The sequence below is a fragment of the Pseudophryne corroboree genome, chromosome 5, assembly GCF_028390025.1.
Source record: "Pseudophryne corroboree isolate aPseCor3 chromosome 5, aPseCor3.hap2, whole genome shotgun sequence".
In the NCBI taxonomy this organism is placed as follows: domain Eukaryota; kingdom Metazoa; phylum Chordata; class Amphibia; order Anura; family Myobatrachidae; genus Pseudophryne; species Pseudophryne corroboree.
The window spans coordinates 308,550,563-308,578,125 of NC_086448.1; the positions used below are offsets into that span (position 1 = coordinate 308,550,563).

General features: G+C 47.7%; 2 protein-coding genes across 2 annotated transcripts in view; one reads left to right on the forward strand and one right to left on the reverse strand.

Moving 5' to 3' along the window:
* Positions 1–1,839: 1,839 nt before the first annotated feature.
* Positions 1,840–9,564, reverse strand: MRPL32 (mitochondrial ribosomal protein L32). The gene is made up of 3 exons (XM_063922478.1): positions 9,329–9,564; positions 5,967–6,142; positions 1,840–2,331 (listed from the first exon to the last, which is right to left on the reverse strand). Exons 1-3 carry the CDS (start codon positions 9,438–9,440, stop codon positions 2,080–2,082), a joined length of 540 nt encoding a protein of 179 aa, XP_063778548.1. The 5' UTR covers positions 9,441–9,564; the 3' UTR covers positions 1,840–2,079.
* A 209-nt stretch (positions 9,565–9,773) lies between these two features.
* PSMA2 (proteasome 20S subunit alpha 2) overlaps positions 9,774–27,563 on the forward strand; it is a 77,614-nt gene continuing 59,824 nt past the window's right edge. Inside the window, exon 1 of the mRNA XM_063922477.1 lies at positions 9,774–9,933. Coding sequence (XP_063778547.1) covers positions 9,893–9,933 — 41 coding nt within the window. The 5' untranslated portion in view covers positions 9,774–9,892. The remainder of the gene's footprint in view (positions 9,934–27,563) is intronic.

Below are 27,563 nucleotides of genomic sequence, written 5' to 3' on the forward strand. Positions count from 1 at the left end.
GGCAGAGGAAGGGGATTGCAGCTATCTGTGACATTTTTACCCTGGTGGCCGACTACATTTCAACAACTCAAGGAGAAGCAAGACATCTACAATTCTTCTTCCCCTACTTCCACACTCACATTATGTACACAGCAAACTGCCTCTCAACACCTTTTCCATACCTGTAGACACTAAGGGGTAGATTTACTAAAGCTTTGAAATGTGCAAAGCAGTGGTGTTGTCTATAGCAACCAAACATATGCTAGCATTTTTCTATTGCATTCTAGAAAATGATAGAATCTGATTAGTTGCCATGGGCAACATCTTCACTTCTGTTTTAGAAGCTTTAGTAAATTTACCCCTAATACCCTTCAGGCCCTATTCACAAAGACCCACATATGAAACTTTAAATTATGCTAGCTATACCACAACATACTAGTGACTGATGCAGAGGGAATATGGACACGTGTGTGAGATGTCCGGAGACTGGACATTCCTGACCTTGTCACCACTTATTGCTTTATATCTTCCACTGACATTCTATCTGCTTAATGGACTCCACCAAGAAATCAACATTAAATTTCTCAATAGGGCCTACTCCCCAGCTCAATGACGTCAAGTGGTGCCAGGAGTCAGGAACCTGCCCGAAATGCAGGTCTCCCTCAACCACATTAACCCACATTATTTGACCCTGTCCTAAAATTAGATTATGGTTCAAAATCAGAGATTTATAATTAATATTGCAAATACAACTGTCCCACACTCCTGGAAAGCTTTCCTCCTAGCATGTTTTGAACCATCATGGTCCCCCTTTGCACCATTGCTAATAACAGACGTGGAAATTTGTGGAGCACTACGTGCCATTGATGTGAGAGGTTAACGGTGGCTACCCAGGTGTGTGAGGGCCGACTGACACTCTACAGTGGAGCAGCTCACCATCAAAATGAACCTGGGGGCTACCAGACGTGTTTGGAAAACGACAGTGCAGCCCATCTAGCTGCTGCCCGTGCTGCACACGGCTGTTAATCTGGCTATTAGCTGGTGGTCATAGTAATGTGACTCGATCGTGCATAAGCATATTTACTTAGGTGTCTGTTTTAAGTTTGTTTCATAAAGTGGTCTGTAGGAGACAGGGGCACTTTAGCAATACTAACCCATTAGATATTTACTTACGTTTAAGGAAATGTAAATGCTGATGCACTGCTGATTATTACACCTTAGTCAGTGTTATATCGGTTTCATGTCCCACTTCAAAACTATTCATAAAAGGACACATAAACCCAGTTATTTCATGCTATGACCAATCACACTATACCATCTAACCTTTAGAGATCAATATGTGAAGACTGCACCGAGTTTATATTTTTACATGTAGGAAATTTGCTGTAGAGCATTTGGGAGTATTTAATGATTGTTAATTGCTGTGAATCCATACTTAGCTGATGGCGCTCTTGGCTATTTTTGCTTCATTTACTTATTTCGATGGGCCCCAAACCACAGAAATTTTGTTGCAATTAGCTGTACATGTATTGATTAAATCCCATGTATGTTATGTGTATGTGCAGTCCAGCCCGCTGAAAGGTCAGAAGAGATCCAAGTACGATTGTTGTGCTAGTGTGTGAGCTTGATGACCACTTCAGTCCTAGACACTGCTGTTTGAGATTATGGGGCTGATGTATAAAGCAGTGAAAAGAGTGGAGAAGAGGACCGGGGAGAAGTTGCCCATAGCAACCAGTCAGCATCTACCTATCATTTTATAGAATGTACTTGGTAAATGCTTCCTCAAAGCCGATTGGTTGTTATGGGCAATTACTTGATACATGTATGTATGTAACAGTAAGAATTAATTTCACCCAAGTATAAATTTAACAAAAATTTGATTTTCTTTAATTTTAAGATACTTACAATAAAGACCTAAGGTTACTATAGTGACAGATGGAGCACCAAGAACCACATATTTCAACATGTTAATAATATTGGTTGGACAAGCAAAAAAGAAAGAAAAGCTGGAAATAGTTGGAGATGTGTGTGAAGTTCTCCATCCTGCCAAGTTCATTTCAAAGACAATTGTGATACTGCATAGCAGATAAAGAGTTGGGATCAGTAAGTGAACCAAGAAGGGCGTATACGTTTCCGTTCTATTATCCTCTTCCCTTCATCTTCTGGATGTGGCTTTTCACCTTCATAGAGAACCAGGGTCTCCACAGTGGGGGCTCCAAAGGGTCCACCTTCTTTGGCTTTTATTTCCTGCCTGATCAGGGCAGTCTCACGGCGAACTTTGTCATAGCAGAATCCACAAAGTAAGTGTTTCAATTTCACATGCCCACATTCTGGGCACACGTCAATGTTGGTCTGAATAGAGGAAAAGGAACTTGTTACCAGCTTTGCAAAAACAACACAAAAAAATATACCTCATCATAAGAGACACATTTGCTGATAACTATTTCTTTTTCTTTTAAAGAGGAACCTCACACAACTGCTGGGTAACTTTGTGACTTCGGTCTTGGGCGGTACAGCCAGCCATTGACAAACACTAAGGAAAGAGGAGGTACAGTTAACAACTGTACCAGGGAGATAGTTGTCAAGGGGCGGCTTCACTGAAGTCAGGATACGTCTGCAGCTGGGTGGTGTTCCCCTTAATTAAAGCATAAGCTTGCCTCTGAATATTGACAAGAACATCAGATTAATATTTAATGGAATACTGTACATGTATTTTTTGGAAGTTAGTATGGAGCATGATAAATAGAATACTAAGCTGCTTTTTCGTTACAAAGGACAACAAGTTCTTAAAGTTCAGTGTTGCAGATATTAAAATATTCATGCTTGTCCAGCAATCTTTATAATAAGCATACAGAATAAAACAGAGAATCCTTTTATAAAAGAGATGTAGTTGAAGTCCCGGCACTCGGAATACTGGTGCTGGAATCCCGACAGTTGTCAGACTGCCGACACCGGAATTCGAAACTTAAGTACAGAGGGGAGGTAAGGCTGCGGGGGGGGGGGGGGGAGGGTTATGATTAAGGATACTTACTAGAATTTCAGAATTTCAAGCAGTCGGGATGCCGGAGTCGATATTCTGACCAGTGCCATCCTGACCGCCGGCACCCCGTACCAAGCCCCTTTTATAGTGCAGAATTGTGATGACGTTGTATGTTCCAGTCTATTTTACTGTCCAGTACACAAGCACCTCTCATCCCCCCATCTGATATGATATTTTAAAGTGTTATTGTCCAGCTTTTAGGTATATAAAAGGCTAATTCCACCCATAAATACATTTCAACCATCATCCATTACCAAATAGGAAGCAGGAGTCTGCGGTGTCAAACCAGCACTGCTACTACAGCTTCTCCACAGATATCACAGAAATTGGGAGACGCACACAGCAATACGTTCAGTAAACACATGCTGACTACAAAAACCACTGCCCAATCTGGATTTCAATTTTTCGGGATTGTTACCCAGGGAGAGTAATGGAGAGTAGATGGAATTTGTATGAAGTGGATCGTATCATTTAAGGCCTGGGAGAGGTATATTATGATGAGCGTACCAAGGATGCCACACAGAATAAAATTTCTTAACAGTGTTATTTTGTAGGCTAGTAATGTATTCCATCTTTGCGATGAAGCAGATTCTGTTTAATAGTTCCTGCCGATTAGGAGCCTTTAATACCTTCCAATTGCGAGCAATTTGGTATTTGGCTGCGCATGATATATGGAGAACCAATTCATTGGTTTCTGCAGAAATATGCTCAATTGAAGCACAAAGGAGCAAGTTGATAGGGATGGAGTGGTTGGGAGGGTAGCAAGTTGAGCTAGTAGAGCACGGACTATTTTCCAGAATGACGTAATGACTGGGCACAGCCACCAGATATGAAAAAATTAGCTAGGTTGGCCACAGTTTTGCCATTATAGATTGGAGGTGTTAGGGTAGATTTTTTGGAGGCGTTCAGGGACTAAGGGGGCAAGTTAGACTGCAGCGATCGCAGTCTGAATTACTTTGTGGAGTGCCCATGCGCACCCCGGGAGCCCATCGCCTGATTGACAGGCAGAGGCAGGGCGGGAGGGGGCGTGCCAACGGCATTAGAATGCCGCTGGCGGGGCGCGGTCCGGACCGCTAGGGGGGGCGGGCCATGGCGGCTGCATGACATCACATGCAGCCAATGCGACCCGGAACGCGTTGGGTAGCTCCCTGCCAGCATGCAGGAGTTGCGCAGGTAGGGAACTACTCACCAGGTAGAAAAGCATCACCGCCGTGTGATGCTTTTGTACCTGTGTGTGGGGAGAAGCAGGGCCTGACATGCGGGGCGGACTAGCCCTGTGCTGGGTGTCACCCGCATGTCAGAATAAATGATCGTAGATGTGCTAAATTTAGCACATCTACGATCAACTCTGAATTACCCCCTAAATAACAATGAGCATACACCTTATAAGAGTTTTCTCGAGTGACTACACTGATAAAGCATTTAGAGACAGCAGTACGGATGGTGTCCTAGACATTGTCTTCAAGGTGTATGACCAGGTGTGAGTCCCAAGCCTGGATCTCAGGTAGAGGAGGCTCCAAAGCCAAAATAGATATATATAAAACTAAGATAGTACCCCTGTCGGTAGGATTGTATATAGAGAGTCGTTCTATTGGGCAGGGGATGAACAGGCAGGACATAGAGATGATAAAATGGTAGATTTGTAAGTATTGGTAGTGAAGCGTATTAGAGATACCGTATTTGTCCTGAATTTCAGCAAAGGACTTAGAGGAAAAGTCCATAATAATATGATAAAACCTTGTAACGTTAGATGTAGCCCAAAGAAGAGCCATTGTGGGTGAAAGTCCAGGTGGAAACGTGTTGTTCCATATAGGAGTGAGAGGAGATGGGTTAGTAGTTAATTTCAGTTATCGTTGGAGGATAAGGAGACCCAGACCTCCGTTCTGTGATCGTTTTGCAAGGATGTCCCGTCAGATGCTTGACTTCCTGTAGTTCCAAATAAATTTGCCAAGAGAGGACTGAAGTGCATTAAGAGAATGGGATGGGAATTGTACTGGTAGCGTCTGGAAGAAGTATAGTAGTTTGGGGAGAATGCTCATTTTAACAGCGTTGATACGGCATACCCAGGAGATGAAATAAGAGTGCCATTGTTGAAGGTACCTATATACTGATTTAAACAAAGGAGGGTAGTTGGCTTTATATAGGGGGTTATATGATTTAGTAACGTGGACCCCAAGATAGTTAAGTGAGCCTGTTCTCCATGAAAAGTTAAAGTTTAGCCTCAAGAGTTTTTATCATATTTCCAGGGAGATGAAGGGATAAGGCCTCGGTCTTGGTGTGATTAATTTTGTATACTGATAGAATGCCAAAGAGAGAAAGTTTGCGGAATGAGTTTGGGAGGGAAAGGATTGGTTTGGTTAGTGTGAGAAGAATGTCATCAGCAAATAAGGAAAAAGTATATTGGGAATGTTTAACTGACACACCGGTGATGTCAGGATTAGCTTGTATCCGAGTAGCAAGCATCTCTATTATAAGTGCAAAAATAAGGGGAGACAAGGGGTACCCCTGTCTGGTACCATTTGCAATTAAGAAGGAGTCAGAGAGTAGACCGCCAGCCTGGACCGTCGCAGATGGGTTATAGTACAACGCTTGTATAACTTGGATGAATTTTCCCTGAAAACCAAAGTGGCGTAATGTTTGGAACATAAATGGCCAGGAAACCCTGTCAAAGGCTTTCTCCGTGTTCAGAGCAAGCACCAGAGAAGAAAGTTTGTAAACACGGATATAATAAATTATGTCAATTGTGCACCTGGTGTTGTCTAGGGCTTGCCTGGACGAGACAAAGCCCGCTTGGTTGGGGTTGAACAGGGTGGGTAGAAAGGGATTCAGCCCATTGGCTAATACTTTAACAAAAAGTTTCAAGTCAGTGTTGAGTAGGAAATAGGTCGGTAGTTGGAAACTGAAAAAGGGTCAACAAGCATTTTAAACAACCATTACATAATTGTACCTTTTCTTTTATAAGTTTATTAGGATTCCTTCGTCGACAGCGATTCACTTCAATTGTTCTTCTAGATTTAGGTGCGGCCATCCAGAAAATGCTATCCAGAAAACTGGGCACATTGTCAGCTCCATCAAAGTCTGCTGACTCAGAGGGACAGATTACTGGAGCTTCGGTAGCCAAAGCTGCAAAAAGACACATCTTTTAAAACTCTTCTCCTCAAGAAAAAACAAACACATTGGGAAATTTCAACAACAATTAATCTCACTAGATAAGACTGGGTACACACTAGATAAGATGTACAATACCCAGCCCGACACCGCTGCCAACAGAAGCAGGCATGCGGCAACTGCATACACACTTACCGATGCCTTGTCCGACGGGTGGCTCTCACAGCCTGGAGAGCCACCATAGGCAGTGCATGACCAACTCGTGAGACTGTCCCTGACCAATTTGTGAGACTCCCTTTGTGACTAAAATGCGTATATAGAAATCAGCTGTACAGTCCAAGCAGGATAGAAAAGAAGTATTGCAGTGAAGTGGCTTAATCCCATATAGCGCACAGAGTGAAGCTAGAATATTTATCTGTAATTGACACATACCATCTGGGATGGATATAAACCGGGAAAAGAATATATTCCCTGATCTGAATCCTACTGAACATCTATGGAAAGAGCTGAAACATGCAGTCTGGAGCAGGCACCCATTAAACCTTAGACAGCTGGAGCAGCTTGCTCAGGAAGAGTGGGCCTCACTATCTGTTGAAAGCTACAGAACTCTCATTGAGAGCTACAGAATAGCTTGGCTGCAGTGATTACCTCTAAAGATTGTGCAACAAAATATTAGGTTAACGGTACCATCACTTTTGCTAATGCTAGTTTCATTTGTTTTATAATTAAAGTATTATGTTGAATCCAAAATAAAATGCTAAGTTTTATTTATATTAACTATAGACTAAACCAGTGGTTCCCAAACTCTTTCAGTTCACTGCACCCTCTCTGTGTGTCTGACTTTTTTTGCGGCACCCCTAGCCTAAAAAATTCAACTAGTGTCGAGGTTAAATTGGAACCTCTCACATTAACGTAACACTAGCTACACCAAGCAAGGTTCTCTTACCATAATAATCTCCCATGTGTGTAGAGCTTATCTGGATGATCCCCACACCTACTAGCAGTTTCATGTATTGCTTACCTGTCAACCTTTGGTTCAGTTTTAGTGTTCACTCTAGGAGTGAAAAGGGGCAGGACGCCGGACTCCGGGGGCACATGTGTGCGCGGCCACGCAAATTAGGGGGCGTGGCCACGCCTACGTCATTTTAGGGGGCGGTGCGGCCCACAGACGCTACTATAGAGAGCGTCTGTAGCCGGCGACGTCACTGTTGGGGGCGTGCCCAGCACCTCCGTCGGTGCTGGGCTTCCCCCAGCCCTCTCCCAATGCGTGAATGGATGCCGCGCGCATGCGCACGGCATCTATACACGCCGGGAGGGCAGGAAGCGGGCGGCTGTTCTAGCAGGGCGCCGCAAAAGGGGCAGGGCGGGTTTTGCCTGCTGAAAAACGGGCAGGGCGCGGCGCCCTGCTAAAACAGCCTAGAGTGAACACTACAGTTATGTTGTGTTGGACATGGCTATGTTTCTAGTTCTGCCCCTTGCCCCCAGTGCTGCCCCCTCTGCTCTCAAGGCACAGGAGGGGGTGGGGTGGTGTGCCGCGGTGGGGGAGGGGGGGGGGCTGGAACACAGCAGCAGAGCTCTCCCAGAGACAGGCAGCGCTGAGCCAGGTGGGTGCGGGATAGACGCAGATGGGGGAGAGAGTCCTGAGCAAGGGCGCAGTGGATGGGGGAGGGGTGGTTGCGGGGGTGCCGCAGGTGGGGGAGGGGCGGGTGCAGGGGTGCCGCGGGGGGCGACGCGGTGGGGGAGGGGGCCAGAACACAGCATCAGAGCTCTCCCGGAGACAGGCAGGGTTAAGCCAGGCCATGTGTTGTGCACAGCAGGAAAGGGGAGAGCAGCAGCACACTGCCAGCCTCCTGCAGCCCTCCGCTGATACAGCCGCGCTACTTACTGAAGTCCAGCCGGTAGTCTCCTGTGTGGAGCCGCCCCCTCTCCTTGGTGCTGTAGCGCAGCATGGATTCTGGGCAGCGGCATCAGCTTGGCAGAGGCTAAGTGCCGGGCCGGAGCGCCACAGCATGTGCATGTTATATCCCCTCCTCTGGCGGCGGAGGCGCGGGCCCTACACAAAGCCGCAGCAGTGCTATCCGACACTGCAATGTACACACCTGACAGGGGCACTGTGGCTGCATCCAAACCATAACATTGCCGCAGGGAATTCACACACAGCAAAGGTCAGTTTGCGGTGCCCTCCTCACCGGCCCCCACCGCCACACCTCGGCCACCGCAAACTGACCTCTCACACGTGGAAGAGTCTGACTTTCCCTCAGCCAGTGTGGGTAGATCTGTGCGTACTGTACACACATGTATCCTCCCTAGTTCCTAGGGTGTGATAGACCTGCAGCTTAGGTTTATTTCTAAAACCAAGTTGGTGAAGTGACCTCTGACGTCACCAGGGGGAGGATCTACCCTGGAGCTAACCCAATGAGAGCTCCTAGCCACGCCCACTGTTAGCCACACAGTCGCAGAGTGACAGATCTGGGCTATTATATTATATAGATATATAATATAATATATATGTGTCCAGGGCTGCCATCAGAAATTATGGGGCCCGGGACTCACAAAATAGGTAGGTAGCCTCCTCTAGTATCTTTAGTAACCGTCTCCTCTGAGACGGCGGCTATTTTTGGAGGGATGTTTACAATAGAAGCTTGCAGCGTCCTCTCCCCCTGCTGTGACAGTACCAGAACTCAGTAACGAAAAGTGGGTGGAGCATCGCTGCGGGAGGACGGCGGCATGAGCGGTCCGGGCCCTCTTCTCTCTGTAAGAAAGGCAGGGCCCGTGACAGCTGTGCCCGCAGCACTCCCCTGATGGCGGGCGTTTATATATGTCATTATCTCAATAGGGGAACCAAAAATGTTTGATTTTGAATTTTGGTTAAGGGATACTCAACTTGTATAAGCAAAGTTTTTTTTTTTTTTTTTTTACACATTACAAGCGCATTTATAAAGGACTGATTCTGGAACACATACATAACACCTGCCTGTGGCCCTGTACCTTAATAACTACGCCACACATAGGGCTCACTGATCCCCAAGTCCCTGTATACAGGTGGCCTATGGAACAAGGAAGGGATGATAATAATTAATGGAGGAAGATCCGTGACACTGAAGTGTGAGTGGTTGCGCGGCTCAGCCTCCCCATGCATGCAGAGAGAGCTGCCATGTCAGTACGAATGGTGTACTACTACCACCATCTGCCTCACCTTACCCGGAAGCGGCGGCTGCAGCCCCAGGGCCCGCAGAAGAGTGTGTTCCGCCCGCAGGAAGCATCCAAGCAGCTGCCTAACAATACCTGCGGCCGGACCTCCGGAGACCGCCATCTTCCAGTTGACCTCCCCGACTCCTGCTGCCTGTCACCCTGCTAGATTAGGAGCATGCGCTCATTATCACATGCCAACCACAAGGTGGCGGCCATCCGCCAACCATACTGACGCCCCCGCCCCCCTTGTGCAGGTATAGGCTGCACATGCGCACTGCTCTAGTCATTGATAACTTCCGGGGAACTATACCTCCCAGCATGTACTGACACAGTTTTCATTTTAGGGCTTTGCTAAAACTGTAACAGGGCATGCTGGGATGTGCAGGACTCTTCTAGGGGGATAGGCGTGACAAGTACTGTAGTCTTCAAAACAGGAATGAATCCGGGAAAGGCTCTCCCAGGAACTTCATTTCCCGTCAGGCCATGCGGTGGTGGTGACGTAGTGACGTACGCTACGTGCGCCGTGTTGCGGCCGCTCACACACAGGCACAGCACAGGAGGCGCAGAGAGAAGATGGCGGAGCGGGGTTATAGTTTCTCTCTGACCACTTTCAGGTGAGTGGTGTCCCGCAGCGCGGTCGGTGTGCTCTGCGGCTCGCAGGGTCCGTATGTCTCCGTCCGCTGCACATCGCCTCTGCTAGCCAGCGTCACCGGGTACCACACAGCGCTCTGTGTCCCGCCACCCCTCGGCACTATGCACAGTCACTGCCGCCTGCCCGGCCTCTGCAGCGCAGCGTGGAACGGGGAGACCTTGATATACAGGTCTCTAGGGAGACGTCCCAGCGCTGCCTGCACTCGCATGGGTACCCAAGTACCACAGTACTGAGTCCCCTAGCCCCAAGAGCTGATTCTCTATTAGCGGTAACCAGTCCAGCAGGGATGACAGTGGTGCCTCCTGGTCTATAGGGTAGAACATAGATGCCCCTGTCATTAGATAGCTATAGATAGAGAGAGAGATCTATCTATATATATCTCTATCTATATCTATCACCATATGCATGCAGTAGGTCTAATCCTTTCTTATGAGGCCCTGCGCTGCATTTTTATTTTGATGGTCCAAATATGTGAATTTATGTTGGCATATGTATTGTGTACCTCTATGCATACAGTTGAACAAGTTCTTTGTTTTTAGGCTATCACTATAAATGGGTTGGGTATCGGTCACAATACCGACGGCAGGATCCCGGCATTTATATGGTGGGCGGGAGGGGTGAGCTCCACTCCACCAGTTTTATTCCCACTCTGGTGACGTGGACACCCACGAGTAGGAATAGTCCCTGTTGATTGGCATGCTGACCGTCGGGATAGTGAGGGGGCGGAATGTAGGTGTCGGTATTGTGACAGCCGGTCACATAACTACATCCCATAGAAGGGGGTGCTTTGAAATGTACCATGGCCCTAACTATGCAGTTTGTATATTTTTCCTGTGCTTATGTGGGTTTCCTCCGGGTACTCCAGCTTCCTTCCACAATCCAAAAATATACTGATAGGTAAATGTCTCCCAGCGTATCTTAACTCTTGTATGTACATGACCGACATGATGGGCCAAGTCGCTCTTATCTGCTGTCAAATTCTATGTAACTGTACAGGCCAAAGTGACTGCCTTTGTAAATAGTGATTCCATGGGGTCGATTCAATTCAGCAACAGTTGAATAGCGCTGGGAATTAGCTCCCGACGCTATTCATTTCAGCTAAAGTTAAGTCGGAGAATGCCCGTTCTCACCGCCTTAACAGGTAGTTTTGTCGGGAGAGCGAGCATTCTCCGACTTAACTACCCGCGGCAATGCTTTCCCGACAGAATCAGCATTGCGCCGGCCGCGCGGTAGCTCTTTTGTCTGTTTTCTTCTCTCACCCCCCGGGACTGAGAGAAGAATTCCCGACAATTGAGGGTAACTAGTCGCTGTATTGAATAGTGCTGGGAGCTAATTCCCGGTGCTATTCAACTGTTGCTGAATTGAATCGACCCCCATATCTACTCTCATGATTGGACCTGTCTTAAGTTAGGTGATCAAAATTAATTTATGTATGTCTCATTTTATCCATTGATAAATTTGAAGATGGTAGAAATAAAGGGGCAGCTGTATTAAGCCTGGAGAAGGGATAAAGAAGTGATAAGTGCAAAGTTATAACACACCAGCCAGTCAGTTCCTAAAGGTGCCCATACACTAGACGATATTATGAACGATTTGTCCATTTCCGACAGATCGGAACTACAAATCGTTCATAATAGTGCAGATCGTTCAGTGTCTGTAACGATCACGATGCGCGGTCCCGCTGGTCTTTGGTCGGAGCTTCTGATCTTCTCTGCTGCAGGGAAGATCTGAAGCTATCATCAATGGCAGAATGCTCCTGGATGTAGCCACTCCCAGATATTAAGATATATCTTGTGTATTGTACTATATCGTTTGCCCAGGACTGTCGGGAGCTGCTCGGGGAGTTCAAGGGAAATTAACAAGAAATCATCATTTACAGGTCGTCTAGTGTATGGGCATCTTAACTGTCATTTCTCAAATCCGTAATGACTGGCTGGTGCATTATCACCTGGCGCTTATCATTGCTTTATCCTTTCTCCAGGTTAATACATCTGTCCTAAAATTCTTTAAGCCAGAGGTTCTTAAACACGGTCATCAGGGCACCCCAATGGTCCAGGCTTTAAATATATACATGGCTCAGCGCATATGGTTAAATCAAATTGTCTGCGGTACTAATTTAGTCACCTGTGACCAAGAATGGATATACTGGATCACTGGGGTGCCTTGAGGACCACATTTGTGAACCTCTGGATTAAGCCTTTGCTATGTTTTTTTTTTTTTTTTAATTGTCTGAAGTGTTTAAAAAACAAACAAAACATGACTGCTAATGTAGAACAAGGTTCTGCGAATTGTAGCTGTTTGTCTACTACACCTTAAAATACCCCTGCTTGTACTAGCTTTAGGTTATAGGTACAATGGTTGCTGGTCCTGATTACGAAGGGAACATAGATACACAACCTAGTGAGCAGGCATGACACAGCTCTTCAGCTTTCACTTTCACTATTGACAGCTGGGTGGGGTTAGGAGTGCAGACAGGGATTTAAGATCAATTGGCTTTAACCAACCTGATTTTCGAGCATAAAGATTATTTACTTTATTTATTAAGTTTCTTATATGACACAGCATATTCTGTTACGCTTTACAATTGGATTATATATTGTCCCAACCCGGTACTGACAACTAGCCTGGCCTCTTAAACTGTATGTTTCTCAGAATTTTAGGAACAGATGAAAGTTGTTAGACAGTAGGACATTGAATAAATACCAGCAGTCAGTCACAGCATCAAAAATATTCACTTGTGTCATGTAGTTCTCTTACGTCCTAGAGGATGCTGGAGTCCACATTAGTACCATGGGGTATAGACGGGTCCACTAGGAGCCACTGGCACTTTAAGAGATAGAGATTTTTGGCCGTCTCCTCCCTCTATGCCCCTCCTACCAGACTGTTTAGAAAATGTGCCCGGAGGAGCCGGTCACAGCTAGGGGAGCTCTCCAGAGTTTCTCTAGTAAGTTGTTTTTTTTTTAGTTTATTATTTTACAGCAGGGCTGCTGGCAACAGCCTCCCTGCTTCGAGGGACTAAGTGGGGGGACTAGTGTCCGCCATGCGGGGTCTGAGCCACTATCTCCGCTGACAGGACACTGAGCTCCTGAGAGGATCGAATGTTCCCCGCCACAGGGGACCGCTCACCCCAATAGCATGCCGCCACCCCCTTACAGAGCCAGAAGACTTCAGTGGTGAGTTAGTCACCGCCCACCCTGGCAATCGGGGAGCCGGTGTGAAGATGGGGGCAACAGGGTGCGCTGTGAGGGGCGCCCTGAGCCAGCGCCTGCACCCTACACTGCCCAACAAGCCTGTCAGGGTCCCAGGATCGCAGGAAGCAGCGCCATGAAAGGGGGCGGAGCTTCTCAGAGCGGACCCAGCAGCGTTCAGCGCCATCTTCCTGCCTGCAGAAGTGTTGACAGGGAGAGCTGTCCCTCCAAGTCAACTCCAGCTATCTTGTATGGTACCGGTGGTTGTAGAAGGGATGGGGAGGCTGTGTAAAGTCTGTGTAGCCTATTAAGGTACACAGACAGCGTAGTTCTACCTTAAAAAGTGCTGTGTGTGGGTTGGCTCCAATCTCTGTGTCTCTCTGTGGCATACTTGGGGGGGTGTTTACTATCTCACATAGCCTTGTCTAGGGACTCTGTGTCACATGCTGCAGAAGAGATTTCCTCTCGGGAGGGATCCATTCCATGTACACAGGATTGTAATGCTTTGTCTCAGATCCCCATTGTTGAAGCGAATACTGAGACTGAAACTCAGGTGTTGAAGAAGTCTATGGCAGTTTGGTCAGGCTCTGTCCCTATTCCTGCAAAACCCCCTAGCATATTCCTAGCATGTTAACTTGCCCAAATTATGCAAGATGACACGGATACCGATTCTGATACTGCAGACAGTGATGGGTTGTGCTGAGGGGGGCAGCATCCCTTGCTAAGGTGGTGCAGCTCATGATTGAGGCCATTAGAGATGTGTTAAATATTAATGACACCACACCTGAGCAGGTTGAGGAGGCTTACTTCACTTACAATAAGAGAGCCTCGCTAACCTTCCCTGCGCCTAAAGAATTAAACGCTATATTTGAAAAATCCTGGGAAAACCCGGATAAATTCCAGATCCCAAAAAGGGTTCTGTTTGCTATTCCCTTCCCTGAGGAAGATGGGAAAAAAATAAGAATTTACTTACCGATAATTCTATTTCTCGGAGTCCGTAGTGGATGCTGGGGTTCCTGAAAGGACCATGGGGAATAGCGGCTCCGCAGGAGACAGGGCACAAAAAGTAAAGCTTTACGATCAGGTGGTGTGTACTGGCTCCTCCCCCTATGACCCTCCTCTAAGCCTCAGTTAGGTACTGTGCCCGGACGAGCGTACACAATAAGGAAGGATTTATGAATCCCGGGTAAGACTCATACCAGCCACACCAATCACACCGTACAACCTGTGATCTAAACCCAGTTAACAGTATGATAACAGCGGAGCCTCTGAAAAGATGGCTCACAACAATAATAACCCGATTTTTGTAACTATGTACAAGTAATGCAGATAATCCGCACTTGGGATGGGCGCCCAGCATCCACTACGGACTCCGAGAAATAGAATTATCGGTAAGTAAATTCTTATTTTCTCTATCGTCCTAGTGGATGCTGGGGTTCCTGAAAGGACCATGGGGATTATACCAAAGCTCCCAAACGGGCGGGAGAGTGTGGATGACTCTGCAGCACCGAATGAGAGAACTCCAGGTCCTCCTTAGCCAGGGTATCAAATTTGTAGAATTTTACAAACGTGTTCTCCCCCGACCACGTAGCCGCTCGGCAGAGTTGTAATGCCGAGACCCCTCGGGCAGCCGCCCAAGAAGAAACCACCTTCCTTGTGGAGTGGGCTTTTACCGATTTTGGCTGTGGCAGGCCTGCCACAGAATGTGCAAGCTGAATCGTACTACAAATCCAGCGAGCAATAGTCTGCTTAGACGCAGGAGCGCCCAACTTGTTGGGAGCATATAGTATAAACAGCGAGTCAGATTTCCTGACTCCAGCTGTCCTTGAAATGTATATTTTTAAAGCTCTGACAACGTCCAACAACTTGGAGTCCTCCAAGTCGCTTGTAGCCGCAGGCACTACAATAGGTTGGTTCAGATGAAATGCTGACACCACCTTAGGGAGAAAATGCGGACGAGTCCGCAGTTCTGCCCTGTCCGAATGGAAAATCAGATATGGGCTTTTGTAAGATAAAGCTGCCAGTTCTGACACTCTCCTGGCCGAAGCCAGGGCTAGTAGCATGGTCACTTTCCATGTGAGATATTTCAAATCCACAGTTTTTAGTGGTTCAAACCAATGAGATTTGAGAAAGTCCAAAACAACATTGAGATCCCACGGTGCCACTGGAGGCACCACAGGGGGCTGTATATGCAGCACTCCCTTAACAAAAGTCTGGACTTCAGGAACTGAAGCCAATTCTTTTTGGAAGAAAATCGACAGGGCCGAAATTTGAACCTTAATAGATCCCAATTTGAGACCCATAGACAATCCTGATTGCAGGAAATGTAGGAATCGACCCAGTTGAAATTCCTCCGTCGGAGCACTCCGATCCTCGCACCACGCAACATATTTTCGCCAAATGCGGTGATAATGTTGCGCGGTTACTTCCTTCCTTGCTTTAATCAAAGTAGGAATGACTTCTTCCGGCATGCCTTTTTCCTTTAGGATCCGGCGTTCAACCGCCATGCCGTCAAACGCAGCCGCGGTAAGTCTTGAAACAGACAGGGACCCTGCTGAAGCAAGTCCCTTCTCAGAGGTAGAGGCCACGGATCTTCCGTGATCATCTCTTGAAGTTCCGGGTACCAAGTCCTTCTTGGCCAATCCGGAACCACTAGTATCGTTCTTACGCCTCTTTGCCGTATAATTCTCAATACTTTTGGTATGAGAGGTAGAGGAGGAAACACATACACCGACTGGTACACCCAAGGCGTTACCAGCGCGTCCACAGCTATTGCCTGCGGATCTCTTGACCTGGCGCAATACCTGTCCAGTTTCTTGTTGAGGCGAGACGCCATCATGTCCACCATTGGTCTTTCCCCAACGGGTTACCAGCATGTGGAAAACTTCTGGATGAAGTCCCCACTCTCCCGGGTGAAGGTCGTGTCTGCTGAGGAAGTCTGCTTCCCAGTTGTCCACTCCCGGGATGAACACTGCTGACAGTGCTATCACATGATTCTCTGCCCAGCGAAGAATCCTTGCAGCTTCTGCCATTGCACTCCTGCTTCTTGTGCCGCCCTGTCTGTTCACATGGGCGACTGCCGTGATGTTGTCCGACTGGATCAACACCGGTTTTCCTTGAAGCAGAGGTTCTGCCTGGCTTAGAGCATTGTAGATTGCTCTTAGTTCCAGAATGTTTATGTGAAGAGACGTTTCCAGGCTCGACCACACGCCCTGGAAGTTTCTTCCTTGTGTGACTGCTCCCCAGCCTCTCAGGCTGGCGTCCGTGGTCACCAGGATCCAATCCTGTATGCCGAATCTGCGGCCCTCCAATAGATGAGCACTCTGCAACCACCACAGAAGAGATACCCTTGTCCTTGGAGACAGGGTTATCCGCTGGTGCATCTGAAGATGCGACCCTGACCATTTGTCCAACAGATCCCTCTGGAAAATTCTTGCGTGGAATCTGCCGAATGGAATTGCTTCGTAAGAAGCCACCATTTTTCCCAGGACTCTTGTGCATTGATGTAGGTTCCTGACAAGCTCGGATAACTCCTTGGCTTTTTCCTCCGGGAGAAAAACCTTTTTCTGAACCGTGTCCAGAATCATCCCTAGGAACAGCAGACGTGTTGTCGGAATTAACTGGGATTTTGGAATATTCAGAATCCACCCGTGCTGTTTTAGCACTTCTTGAGACAGTGCTAATCCCATCTCTAGCTGTTCTCTGGACCTTGCCCTTATTAGGAGATCGTCCAAGTATGGGATAATTAATACGCCTTTTCTTCGAAGAAGAATCATCATCTCGGCCATTACCTTGGTAAAGACCCGAGGTGCCGTGGACAATCCGAACGGCAGCGTCTGAAACTGATAGTGACAGTTCTGTACGACGAACCTGAGGTACCCCTGGTGTGAGGGGTAAATTGGAACGTGGAGATACGCATCCTTGATGTCCAAGGATACCATAAAGTCCCCTTCTTCCAGGTTCGCTATCACTGCTCTGAGTGACTCCATCTTGAACTTGAACTTCTTTATGTACAGGTTCAAGGATTTCAGATTTAGAATAGGTCTTACCGAGCCATCCGGCTTCGGTACCACAAATAGAGTGGAATAATACCCCTTTCCTTGTTGTAAAAGGGGTACCTTGACTATCACCTGCTGAGAGTACAGCTTGTGAATGGCTTCCAAGACCGTCACCCTGTCGGAGGGGGACGTTGGTAAAGCAGACTTCAGGAAACGGCGAGGTGGATCCGTCTCTAGTTCCAACCTGTACCCCTGAGATATTATCTGCAGGATCCAGGGATCTACCTGCGAGTGAGCCCACTGCGCGCTGAAATTCTTGAGACGACCCCCCACCGCCCCCGAGTCCGCTTGAGAAGCCCCAGCGTCATGCTGAGGCTTTTGTAGAAGCGGGGGAGGGCTTCTGTTCCTGGGAAGGAGCTGCCTGTTGCTGTCTCTTCCCCCTTCCTCTGCCTCGTGGCAGATATGAATATCCCTTTGCTCTCTTGTTTTTAAAGGAACGAAAGGGCTGCGGTTGAAAAGTCGGTGTCTTTTTCTGTTGGGGAGTGACTTGAGGTAAAAAGGTGGATTTCCCGGCTGTAGCCGTGGCCACCAAATCCGATAGACCGACACCAAATAACTCCTCCCCTTTATACGGCAAAACTTCCATATGCCGTTTTGAGTCCGCATCGCCTGACCACTGTCGCGTCCATAAACTTCTTCTGGCCGAAATGGACATAGCACTTACCCGTGATGCCAGTGTGCAGATATCCCTCTGTGCATCACGCATATAAAGAAATGCATCCTTTATTTGCTCTAAAGACAGTAAAACATTGTCCCTATCCAGGGTATCAATATTTTCAATCAGGGACTCTGACCAAGCTACCCCAGCACTGCACATCCAGGCTGTCGCTATAGCTGGTCGTAGTATAACACCTGTATGTGTGTATATACTTTTTTGGATATTTTCCATCCTCCTATCTGCTGGATCTTTAAGTGCGGCCGTCTCAGGAGAGGGTAACGCCACTTGTTTTGATAAGCGTGTGAGCGCCTTGTCCACCCTAGGAGGTGTTTCCCAGCGCGCCCTAACCTCTGGCGGGAAAGGGTATAAAGCCAATAACTTCTTTGAAATTAGCATTTTTTTATCGGGGGCAACCCACGCTTCATCACACACCTCATTTAATTCATCTGATTCAGGAAAAACTATAGGTAGTTTTTTCACACCCCACATGATACCCTGTTTTGTGGTACCTGTAGTATCAGCAATATGTAACGCCTCCTTCATTGCCAAAATCATATAACGTGTGGCCCTACTAGAAAATACGGTTGATTCGTCACCGTCGCCACTGGAATCAGTGCCTGTGTCTGGGTCTGTGTCGACCGACTGAGGCAAAGGGCGTTTTACAGCCCCTGACGGTGTTTGAGGCGCCTGGACAGGCACGAATTGATTGTCCGGCCGTCTCATGTCGTCAAACGACTGCTTTAGCGTGTTGACACTATCCCGTAATTCCATAAATAAAGGCATCCATTCTGGTGTCGACCCCCTAGGAGGTGACATCCCCATATTTGGCAATTGCTCCGCCTCCACACCAATATCGTCCTCATACATGTCGACACACACGTACCGACACACAGCAGACACACAGGGAATGCTCTTAACGAAGACAGGACCCCACTAGCCCTTTGGGGAGACAGAGGGAGAGTTTGCCAGCACACACCAAAAGCGCTATATATGACAGGGATAGCCTTATAATAAGTGCTCCCTGTATAGCTGCTTTAATAATAGTTTTGCCACAATTTTGCCCCCCCTCTCTTGTTTTACCCTGTTTCTGTAATGCAGTGCAGGGGAGAGCCTGGGAGCCTTCCTGACCAGCGGAGCTGTGTGAGGAAAATGGCGCTGTGTGCTGAGGAGATAGGCCCCGCCCCTTTTTCGGCGGGCTCGTCTCCCGCTCTTTAGTGGATTCTGGCAGGGGTTAAATATCTCCATATAGCCCCCGGAGGCTATATGTGAGGTATTTTTAGCCAAAAAAGGTTTTCATTTGCCTCCCAGGGCGCCCCCCTCCCAGCGCCCTGCACCCTCAGTGACTGCCGTGCGAAGTGTGCTGAGAGGAAAATGGCGCACAGCTGCAGTGCTGTGCGCTACCTTAAGAAGACTGAGGAGTCTTCTGCCGCCGATTCTGGACCTCTTCTCGTTTCAGCATCTGCAAGGGGGCCGGCGGCGAGGCTCCGGTGACCATCCAGGCTGTACCTGTGATCGTCCCTCTGGAGCTAATGTCCAGTAGCCAAGAAGCCAATCCATCCTGCACGCAGGTGAGTTCACTTCTTCTCCCCTAAGTCCCTCGTTGCAGTGATCCTGTTGCCAGCAGGACTCACTGTAAAATAAAAAACCTAAGCTAAACTTTTCTAAGCAGCTCTTTAGGAGAGCCACCTAGATTGCACCCTTCTCGGCCGGGCACAAAAATCTAACTGAGGCTTGGAGGAGGGTCATAGGGGGAGGAGCCAGTACACACCACCTGATCGTAAAGCTTTACTTTTTGTGCCCTGTCTCCTGCGGAGCCGCTATTCCCCATGGTCCTTTCAGGAACCCCAGCATCCACTAGGACGATAGAGAAATGGGTAAACCCACCCACTGTGGACGCATCTGTCTCCAGACGGTCTAAAAAGGTGGTTTTACCTGTCCCTGGATCTACCGCGTTAAAATAACCGGCTGATCTTATAATTGACACTACGCTCAAATCCATTTACACTGCTTCAGGAGTGGCGTTAAGACCCACTATTGCCTGTGCATGGATTTCTAAAGCCATAGTAAAGTGGTCAGGCACATTACTAGAGGATTTGGATACAATGGATAGAAGTGACATTGAATTGTTTTTATGTAACGTACAGGATTTTGCGGGGTTCATGGTGGAATCCATGAAGGACCTGGGGACGCTGACTGCACGGATATCTTCCATGTCTGTCTCAGCCCGCAGGGGACTCTGGCTACGCCAATGATCTCCAGACGCGGAATCCGGGAGAAGTGTGGAGAACCTACTCTACACAGGTCAGGCTCTATTTGGGGAAGCGTTGGATGCATGGATTTCCACGACAACCGCAGGTAAGTCACCTTTCATTCCCTCTGCTACACCTTCTACGAAGAATCCATTTTCTTCAGCTGTGCCGCAGTCCTTTCGGACCGCTAAGGTAAGAATGTCCAAGCCTCCTACCTCTTTCTTTAGATGTGGTCGGGCAAAATCCAAAAAGCCTGCACCCACAGGCTCCCAGGACCAGAGACCTGCTTCTGGTTCCTCAAAATCCTCAGCACGACGGTGGACATCAAAGCCTGGAGGACGGGCTGGTGGGTGCGAGACTCAGATGTTTCAGACACGTCTGGGTGTCGACCGGCCTGGATCCCTGGGTACAGGATATTGTGTCCCAGGGGTACAGACTGGAATTTCAAGAATTTCCGTCTCTCAGATTCTTCAAATCAGGCTTTCCAGCTTTGCTGACAGACAGGGCTATCCTACAGGAAGCCATCCTAAAATTGGAAAAGTCACAGGTCATTGTCCCAGTTCCACCTCATATGCAAAACAAGGGTTATTATTCAAACCTTTTAGTGTTACTGAAACCGGATGGTTCGGTCAGACCAATTCTGAATTTGAAATCGTTGAACCCTTACCGGAGGGTGTTCAAATTCAATATGGAGTCTCTCAGAGCAGTGACTTCAGGTCTGGAGGAGGGAGAATTTCTGGTATCCCTGGATATCAAGGATGCGTACTTCCACATTCCGATTTGGCTGACACACCAGGCTTATTTCGGATTTGCACTGTTGGACAGTCACTATCAATTTCAGGCACTGCCATTCGGCCTCTCCACAGCACTGAGGGTGTTCACCAAGGTGATGGCGGAGATGATGGTTCTCTGCAGACAAGGGGTGAACATAATCCCATATCTGGACGATCTGATGATAAAGGCATCGTCCAGGGAGAAGTTGTTGCAGTCCATTGTTCTCACGACTCATCTCTGGGAACACGGTTGGATCCTGAACCTTCCAAAATCGCATTTGGAGCCGACCAGGAGGTTGTCTTTTCTGGGAATGATCCTCGACACGGAAGTGCAGAGTGTTTCTCCTGGGAGAAAGCATTGGTGATACAAACAATGGTCCGGGATGTCCTGAAGCCAGCCCGGGTTTCAGTTCATCAGTGCATTCGCCTTCTGGGGAAGATGGTGGCCTCTTACGAGGCTCTAGAGTACGGAAGGTTTCATGTTCTGCCCTTCCAACTGGATATCCTGGACAAGTGGTCGGGATCTCATCTACACATGTGCTAAAGAATACGTCTGTCACCGAAAGCCAGGATTTCGCTCCTCAGGCTACAACTATCTCACCTTCTGGAGGGCCGCAGGTTCGGGATTCAGGACTGGATCCTTCTAACCACGGATGCGAGTCTCCGGGGCTGGGGTGCTGTCACTCAGGGGGTAACCTTCCAAGGAAGGTGGTCAAGCCTGGAATCCAGCCTTCCATAAACATTCTGGAACTAAGAGCAGTCTACAACGGTCTTCTCCAAGCGGCCCATCTTCTGTGAGATCGAGCCGTTCAAGTGCAGTCGGACAATGTAACAACGGTAGCTTACATAAATTGACAGGGCGGAATGAAGAGCAGAGCTGCAATGTCAGAGGTAACAAGAATCATCCTCTGGGCAGAAAAAGACGTGTTGGCAATGTCGGCAATCTTCATTCCGGGAGTAGACAACTGGGAAGCGGACTTCCTCAGCAGACACTATCTCCATCCAGGAGAGTGGTGTCTCCATCCGGAGGTATTCACGGAGGTAACAGATCTTTGGGGTGTACCTCAAATAGACATGATGGTCTCTCTTCTCAACAAGAAGCTTCAGCGGTATTGTTCCAGGTCGAGGGACCCGCAAGCCGTGGCGGTGGACGCTCTAGTGACTCTGTGGGTGTTCCAGTCGGTGTACATGTTTTCTCCATTTCCACTCTTTCCAAGAGTTCTAAAGCTCATAAGGAGAACATGAATTCAGGCAATCCTCATTGCTCCGGACTGGCCAAGGAGAGCTTGGTACGCAGATCTTCTGGATCTACTGCTAGAAGAGCCGAGGCCTCATCCTCTTTGGGAGGACCTGCTGCAGCAGGAGCCGTTTGCTTATCAAGACTTACCGCGGTTACGTTTGACGGCATGGAGGTTAAACGCCAGATATTAGCTCGGAAGCGCATTCCGAACAAGGTTATTCCTACCCTGATACAGGATACAGGCTAGGAAAGGCGTAACGTCTAAACATTACCATCGTATTTGGAAAAAATATGTATCTTGGTGCGAGTCCAAGAAGTTTCCTATGGTGGAGTTTCAACTGGGACGGTTTCTCCTCTTTCTGCAAGCAGGTGTGGATATGGGCCTGAGGTTGGGATCCGTAAAGATCCAGATTTCGTCCCTATCCGTTTTCTTCCAGAAACAGTTTGCTTCCATCCCTGAGGTTCAGACCTTTTATGTAAGGGGTTCTGCACATCCAGCCTCCCTTTGTGCCGCCTACGGCGCCCTGGGATCTTAACGTGGTGTAAAGGCCCGTACACACGGTGATATTCGGGCTATGCCCGATTCTCACTATGCGACAGGGGCCGGGTCGGCACATAGACAGTATCGCAAGCACATAATGAGTGTGCTTGCGATACTGGCTATGTGCGATTTTGGCTAAGTGTCAATTTTGACTATCTCTTCTATAGAGGTAGTCAAAATTGTCCTGCCTGCACATTCTATCTTTTCTTTCGATGCCTACCACGCGGGACCGCGCATCGAATCGGGATCGCAAGGTGACTGTCACCTTGCGATCTGCACTAACTTTTCTTCCGATTCTGACTATATAGTAGTGTTCACTCTAGGAGTGAAAAGGGGCAGGGCGCCGGAGTCCGGGGGCACAGGTGCGCGCGGCCGAAATGGGGGCGCGGCCACGCAAATTAGGGGGCGTGGTCACGCTTCCGTCATTTTAGGGGGCGGTGGGGCCCACAGACGCTACTATAGAGAGCGTCTGTGGCCAGCGACATCACTGTTGGGGGCGTGCCCAGCACCTCCGTCGGTGCTGGGCTTCCCCCAGCACTCTCCCAATGCGTGAATGGATGCCGCGCGCATGCGCACGGCATCTATACACGCCGGGAGGGCAGGGAGCAGGCGGCTGTTCTAGCAGGGCGCCGCAAAAGGGGCAGGGCGGGTTTTGCCTGTTAAAAAACGGGCAGGGCGCGGCGCCTGCTAAAACAGCCTAGAGTGAACACTAATATAGTCAGAATCGGGAGGAAAAATCTCACCATGTGTACACACCCTTAGTTTTTCCAATCGGATTGGTTCGAGCCTCTACCGGAGGTTGAGGTCAATTTTCTCACGTGGAAGGCTGTCACTTTGTTGGCCTTAGCTTCTGCTAGACGTGTGTCAGTGTTGGGGGCTTTGTCTTGTAAGAGCCCCTACTTGATCTTCCATGAAGATAGAGCTGAGCTCTTGACACGTCAGCAGTTCCTTCCGAAGGTTGTGTCGGCATTTCATATTAACCAACCTATTGTGGTGCCAGTTGCTACTGACTCCTCAATTTCATCAGAGTCCTTGGATGTTGTAAGGGCTCTGAAAATCTATGTGACGAGGACTGCTCGTCACAGAAAATCGGACTCAGTTTGTCCTGTATGATCCCAAGAAACTTGGGTGTCCTGCTTCTAAGCAGACGATCTCTCGCTGGATCAGGTTCACTATCCAGCATGCGTATACTTCGGCAGGATTGCCGTGTCCTACGTCTATTAAGGCCCACTCTACTTGTAAAGTGGGTTCTTCCTGGGTGGCTGCCTGGGGTGTCTCTGCTTTACAGCTTTGCCGAGCGGCTACTTGGTCTAGGTCGAACACGTTTGCAAGGTTCTACAAGTTCGATACTTTGACCAAACTTCAGGTACTCAGTGGACAATCGGCTCTGCAGGAGCCTCCGCACTCTCCCTCCCGTTCTGGGAGCTTTGGTACATCCCCATGGTACTGATGTGGACCCCAGCATCCTCTAGGACGCAAGAGAAAATAGGATTTTAATTACCTACCGGTAAATCCTTTTCTCGTAGTCTGCAGAGGATGCTGGGCGCCCGCCCAGCGCTTCGTGATCCTGCAGTGGTCACTTAGTTCAGTACTGCTTAGTTCATGGTTAAGTACTGTTTTGTTACTTGGTAAGTAATGCTGCTTTCACATCGCAAACCCTGCTTTTGAAACGGTTCTTTAAACGGTTCTTAAAACGGGTCTGAGCAGTTAAACCCCCTTCACATCGCATGTTGTAACTGGTATATTACCGTTTCATTACCGTTTTGGTACCTTTCACACTGAACCCGTTTCTCCCATAGAAAACAGTGGTTGTCATTTTAAATGGACTTTTCTGGCCCACACATTATTAATAATTAATTATTAATAATTTGGCTAGTCGTACGATGGAACCCAGCAGCTTCAAGCATCTTTACCATGTTTTTTGTAGATTACTGCATCCTTCACTGTCCCAGTGATTTGTCTAGCAATTTCTTCATCCCCTCTCATCCTAAGCAGCTGCCTAACCTCCTCATCACTCCAATTTGCTATTTTAAACTGTATTCTGTATAAAAAAAAAAAATGCTTCTTCACTCTCATGTTTATTTCCTGCTTCTGCCTGGTGACATCATGCATGGAGACAGCCTATCACCTTCTGTGGTTTGGAAATACCGTTTCAGAGCCTTTCACATTGCACAATGAAACGGGTCTGAACTGTGTAGGACCCTGCTTTTTTAACTGTTTTAAAATACCAGTAATCTGTAACCAGTAAATTCAAAGTGGCCCTTTCACACGGCAGCTAGAACAGTTTTGTAAAGGCTTAAAAAACGGCAATTTACCGGGTTATAGTTGCGGTGTGAAAGGGGTATCATATTGTTCAGCCGTTGCTGATGTTTCAAGCTAGTTAGCTTGGTTTGCCTTGTGTGTGAGCTGGTGTGAATCTCGCCACTATCTGTATTAAATCCTTCTCTCGAAGTTGTCAGTCTCCTCGGGCACAGTTTATAGACTAGGAGGGGCATAGAGGGAGGAACCAGCCCACACTAGTAAACTCTTAAAGTGCCAGTGGATCCTAGTGGACCCGTCTATACCCCATGGTACTAATGTGGACCCCAGCATCCTCTATGGACTACGAGTAAAGGATTTACCGGTAGGTAACTAAAATCCTATTTTTTGGTTGGAGCCTTTGTATTCTTCAGTAGTCAATGTATTCCTTTAAGGAGTGTGATTACCATAATAGTAATTGCACATCAAATCACTGCTAACACAAGTATTATTTAACTTTTAATAAGTGTTCAAACTACTTATTATATTTATTTATAGAAACTATAGCTATAAGTTGACTTCAAACACACATTTGGAAGATGCACTGTACTATCATATCCCTCCCCCAATTAAAACAAAGAATACATTTTTCCTACAGTAAACAAGTTCTTTCAGGCATTCTTTTCTCTTGATCACACTCCAGTATTGGGCAACTTTGCAGATTACTGTTTGTGCAGCGCTAATACAATAGATGCCAAATGGGTAGCATTTGATTTACAGATGGACACAATACCGACAGTCGTAATCCCGATAAACATTGACCACAGTCAAAATACTGACATTCTTTATGCCGACATGTTCAAAATGCCGACATAGAAAACCGACAATTGACATGCGTTTTTAAGGAAGTTTTGCCCCAAAACAGACTTGTTCATACTTTACCATCCCAGTGGACCTGCATGGGGGATATAATAGTGGCTGAGCACAGTGAGGCACTGTGCCGGAAGCATGGCGAGCGCAGCGGTACACTTAGACGGTGTCCATATCGACCCATGTCGAACACTGACACCACAAACCTCCCCTTAGAAAAACTTATGTTGGTATTTTGACATGTCACCATTTTTAATGTCTGTATTCTGACTGTCGGCATATTGAACATGTCTGCATAATGAATGTTGGTATTTTGACCGTGCCGATATTTTTTTACTGTCGGTCAATGGCTTTCAGGATTAGGACCGTCGGTATATCATACTGAAATTGAACCCATGCCAAACAATGGCCTTTCAGATCATTATCATGCATGTTGATAAATACAATTGAATGACATTACTGGACTGCACATGCAGTCACCTCTGTCGCGCTAGCATGCTACTGTTGTGTGACAAGTCATCACAGCAGAATGTTTGAATCTTGCTCAGTTTGCCCAAACTGGATGTTGATGCTGTCATTCAGAGCTAGGGATGAGCAGCATGAATGGCACATGTGTCTGGCTGTGGGTAGGACAACTGATCTGAGGTGTAGTATTTATATGGCCCCACAAGGGATCTGTAGCGCCCATTACACAGTACATAATCAAATGAGCAAAAAGAAAACACTTATAGTTTAAGACCATATAGGACAGGTATGGAAATCCAGGGGTTAGGTGCCATCAAAGGGAGTACAAGATATTGTAAGTAAGAGAGCACATGAGGAAAGAAGGCCCTGCTCTTGTGAGGTTACAATCTGTACCCCTTTCACACAGAGCCAAACACCTGGGTTATTGCCAGGTCGACCCGGGATGGCTCTTGGTGCAAAAATAAAAATTCCAGGCTGTTTACAGCAATGGGAAAGCCCATACCTCCCAACTGCAGCATCCTGCGGTTGGGGGACAGGGCACACGCAGTTTCCACTGCTGTCTGCGCTGCTATGCAGACATCAGCGGTGCTGGGGAGAAGGTGAATTGATGCCGCTCTTGAGTGCAGCGTCCATTCACTGCACAGAGGCGGAGGCTGGTGGTGCCTGGGGGTCCCAATCTGCGGATTTCCTGGCGCTTGGAGATGAAGTCATCTCTAAGCGCTGGCTGTAAAGACACTGCACTCGTGTGCAGTGTTAACGGTGTCAACCTGGGAATATCCCGGGTTGGCACCGCAGTGTAAAAGGGGTAAATCCTGGATCCGACCAGGATTGGAACAGTGTTCCAAATCCTGGGTCGGTTTTGGTGTAAAAGTAGTATACGTTTATCTGTTGTCAAAGGTAATGAGATTGCAATATATCACTGCTGTTTCCTGTGTCACTAGCTGACTCATTCTTGGAGTTTTTAGTTTTAAATTTGTAGGGTCATTTCCACTGTTAAGTCTGATTGTTGCACAGGTTCTTCGACCATCTCCAATATCTTATTTATAAACAGTTTGTTTTAAAATATTTCTCTGACGTCCTAAGTGGATGCTGGGACTCCGTAAGGACCATGGGGATTAGCGGCTCCGCAGGAGACTGGGCACAACTAAAGAAAGCTTTAGGACTACCTGGTGTGCACTGGCTCCTCCCACTAAGACCCTCCTCCAGACCTCAGTTAGATTCTTGTGCCCGGCTGAGCTGGATGCACACTAGGGGCTCTCCTGAGCTCCTAGAAAGAAAGTATATTTAGGTTTTTTATTTTACAGTGAGATCT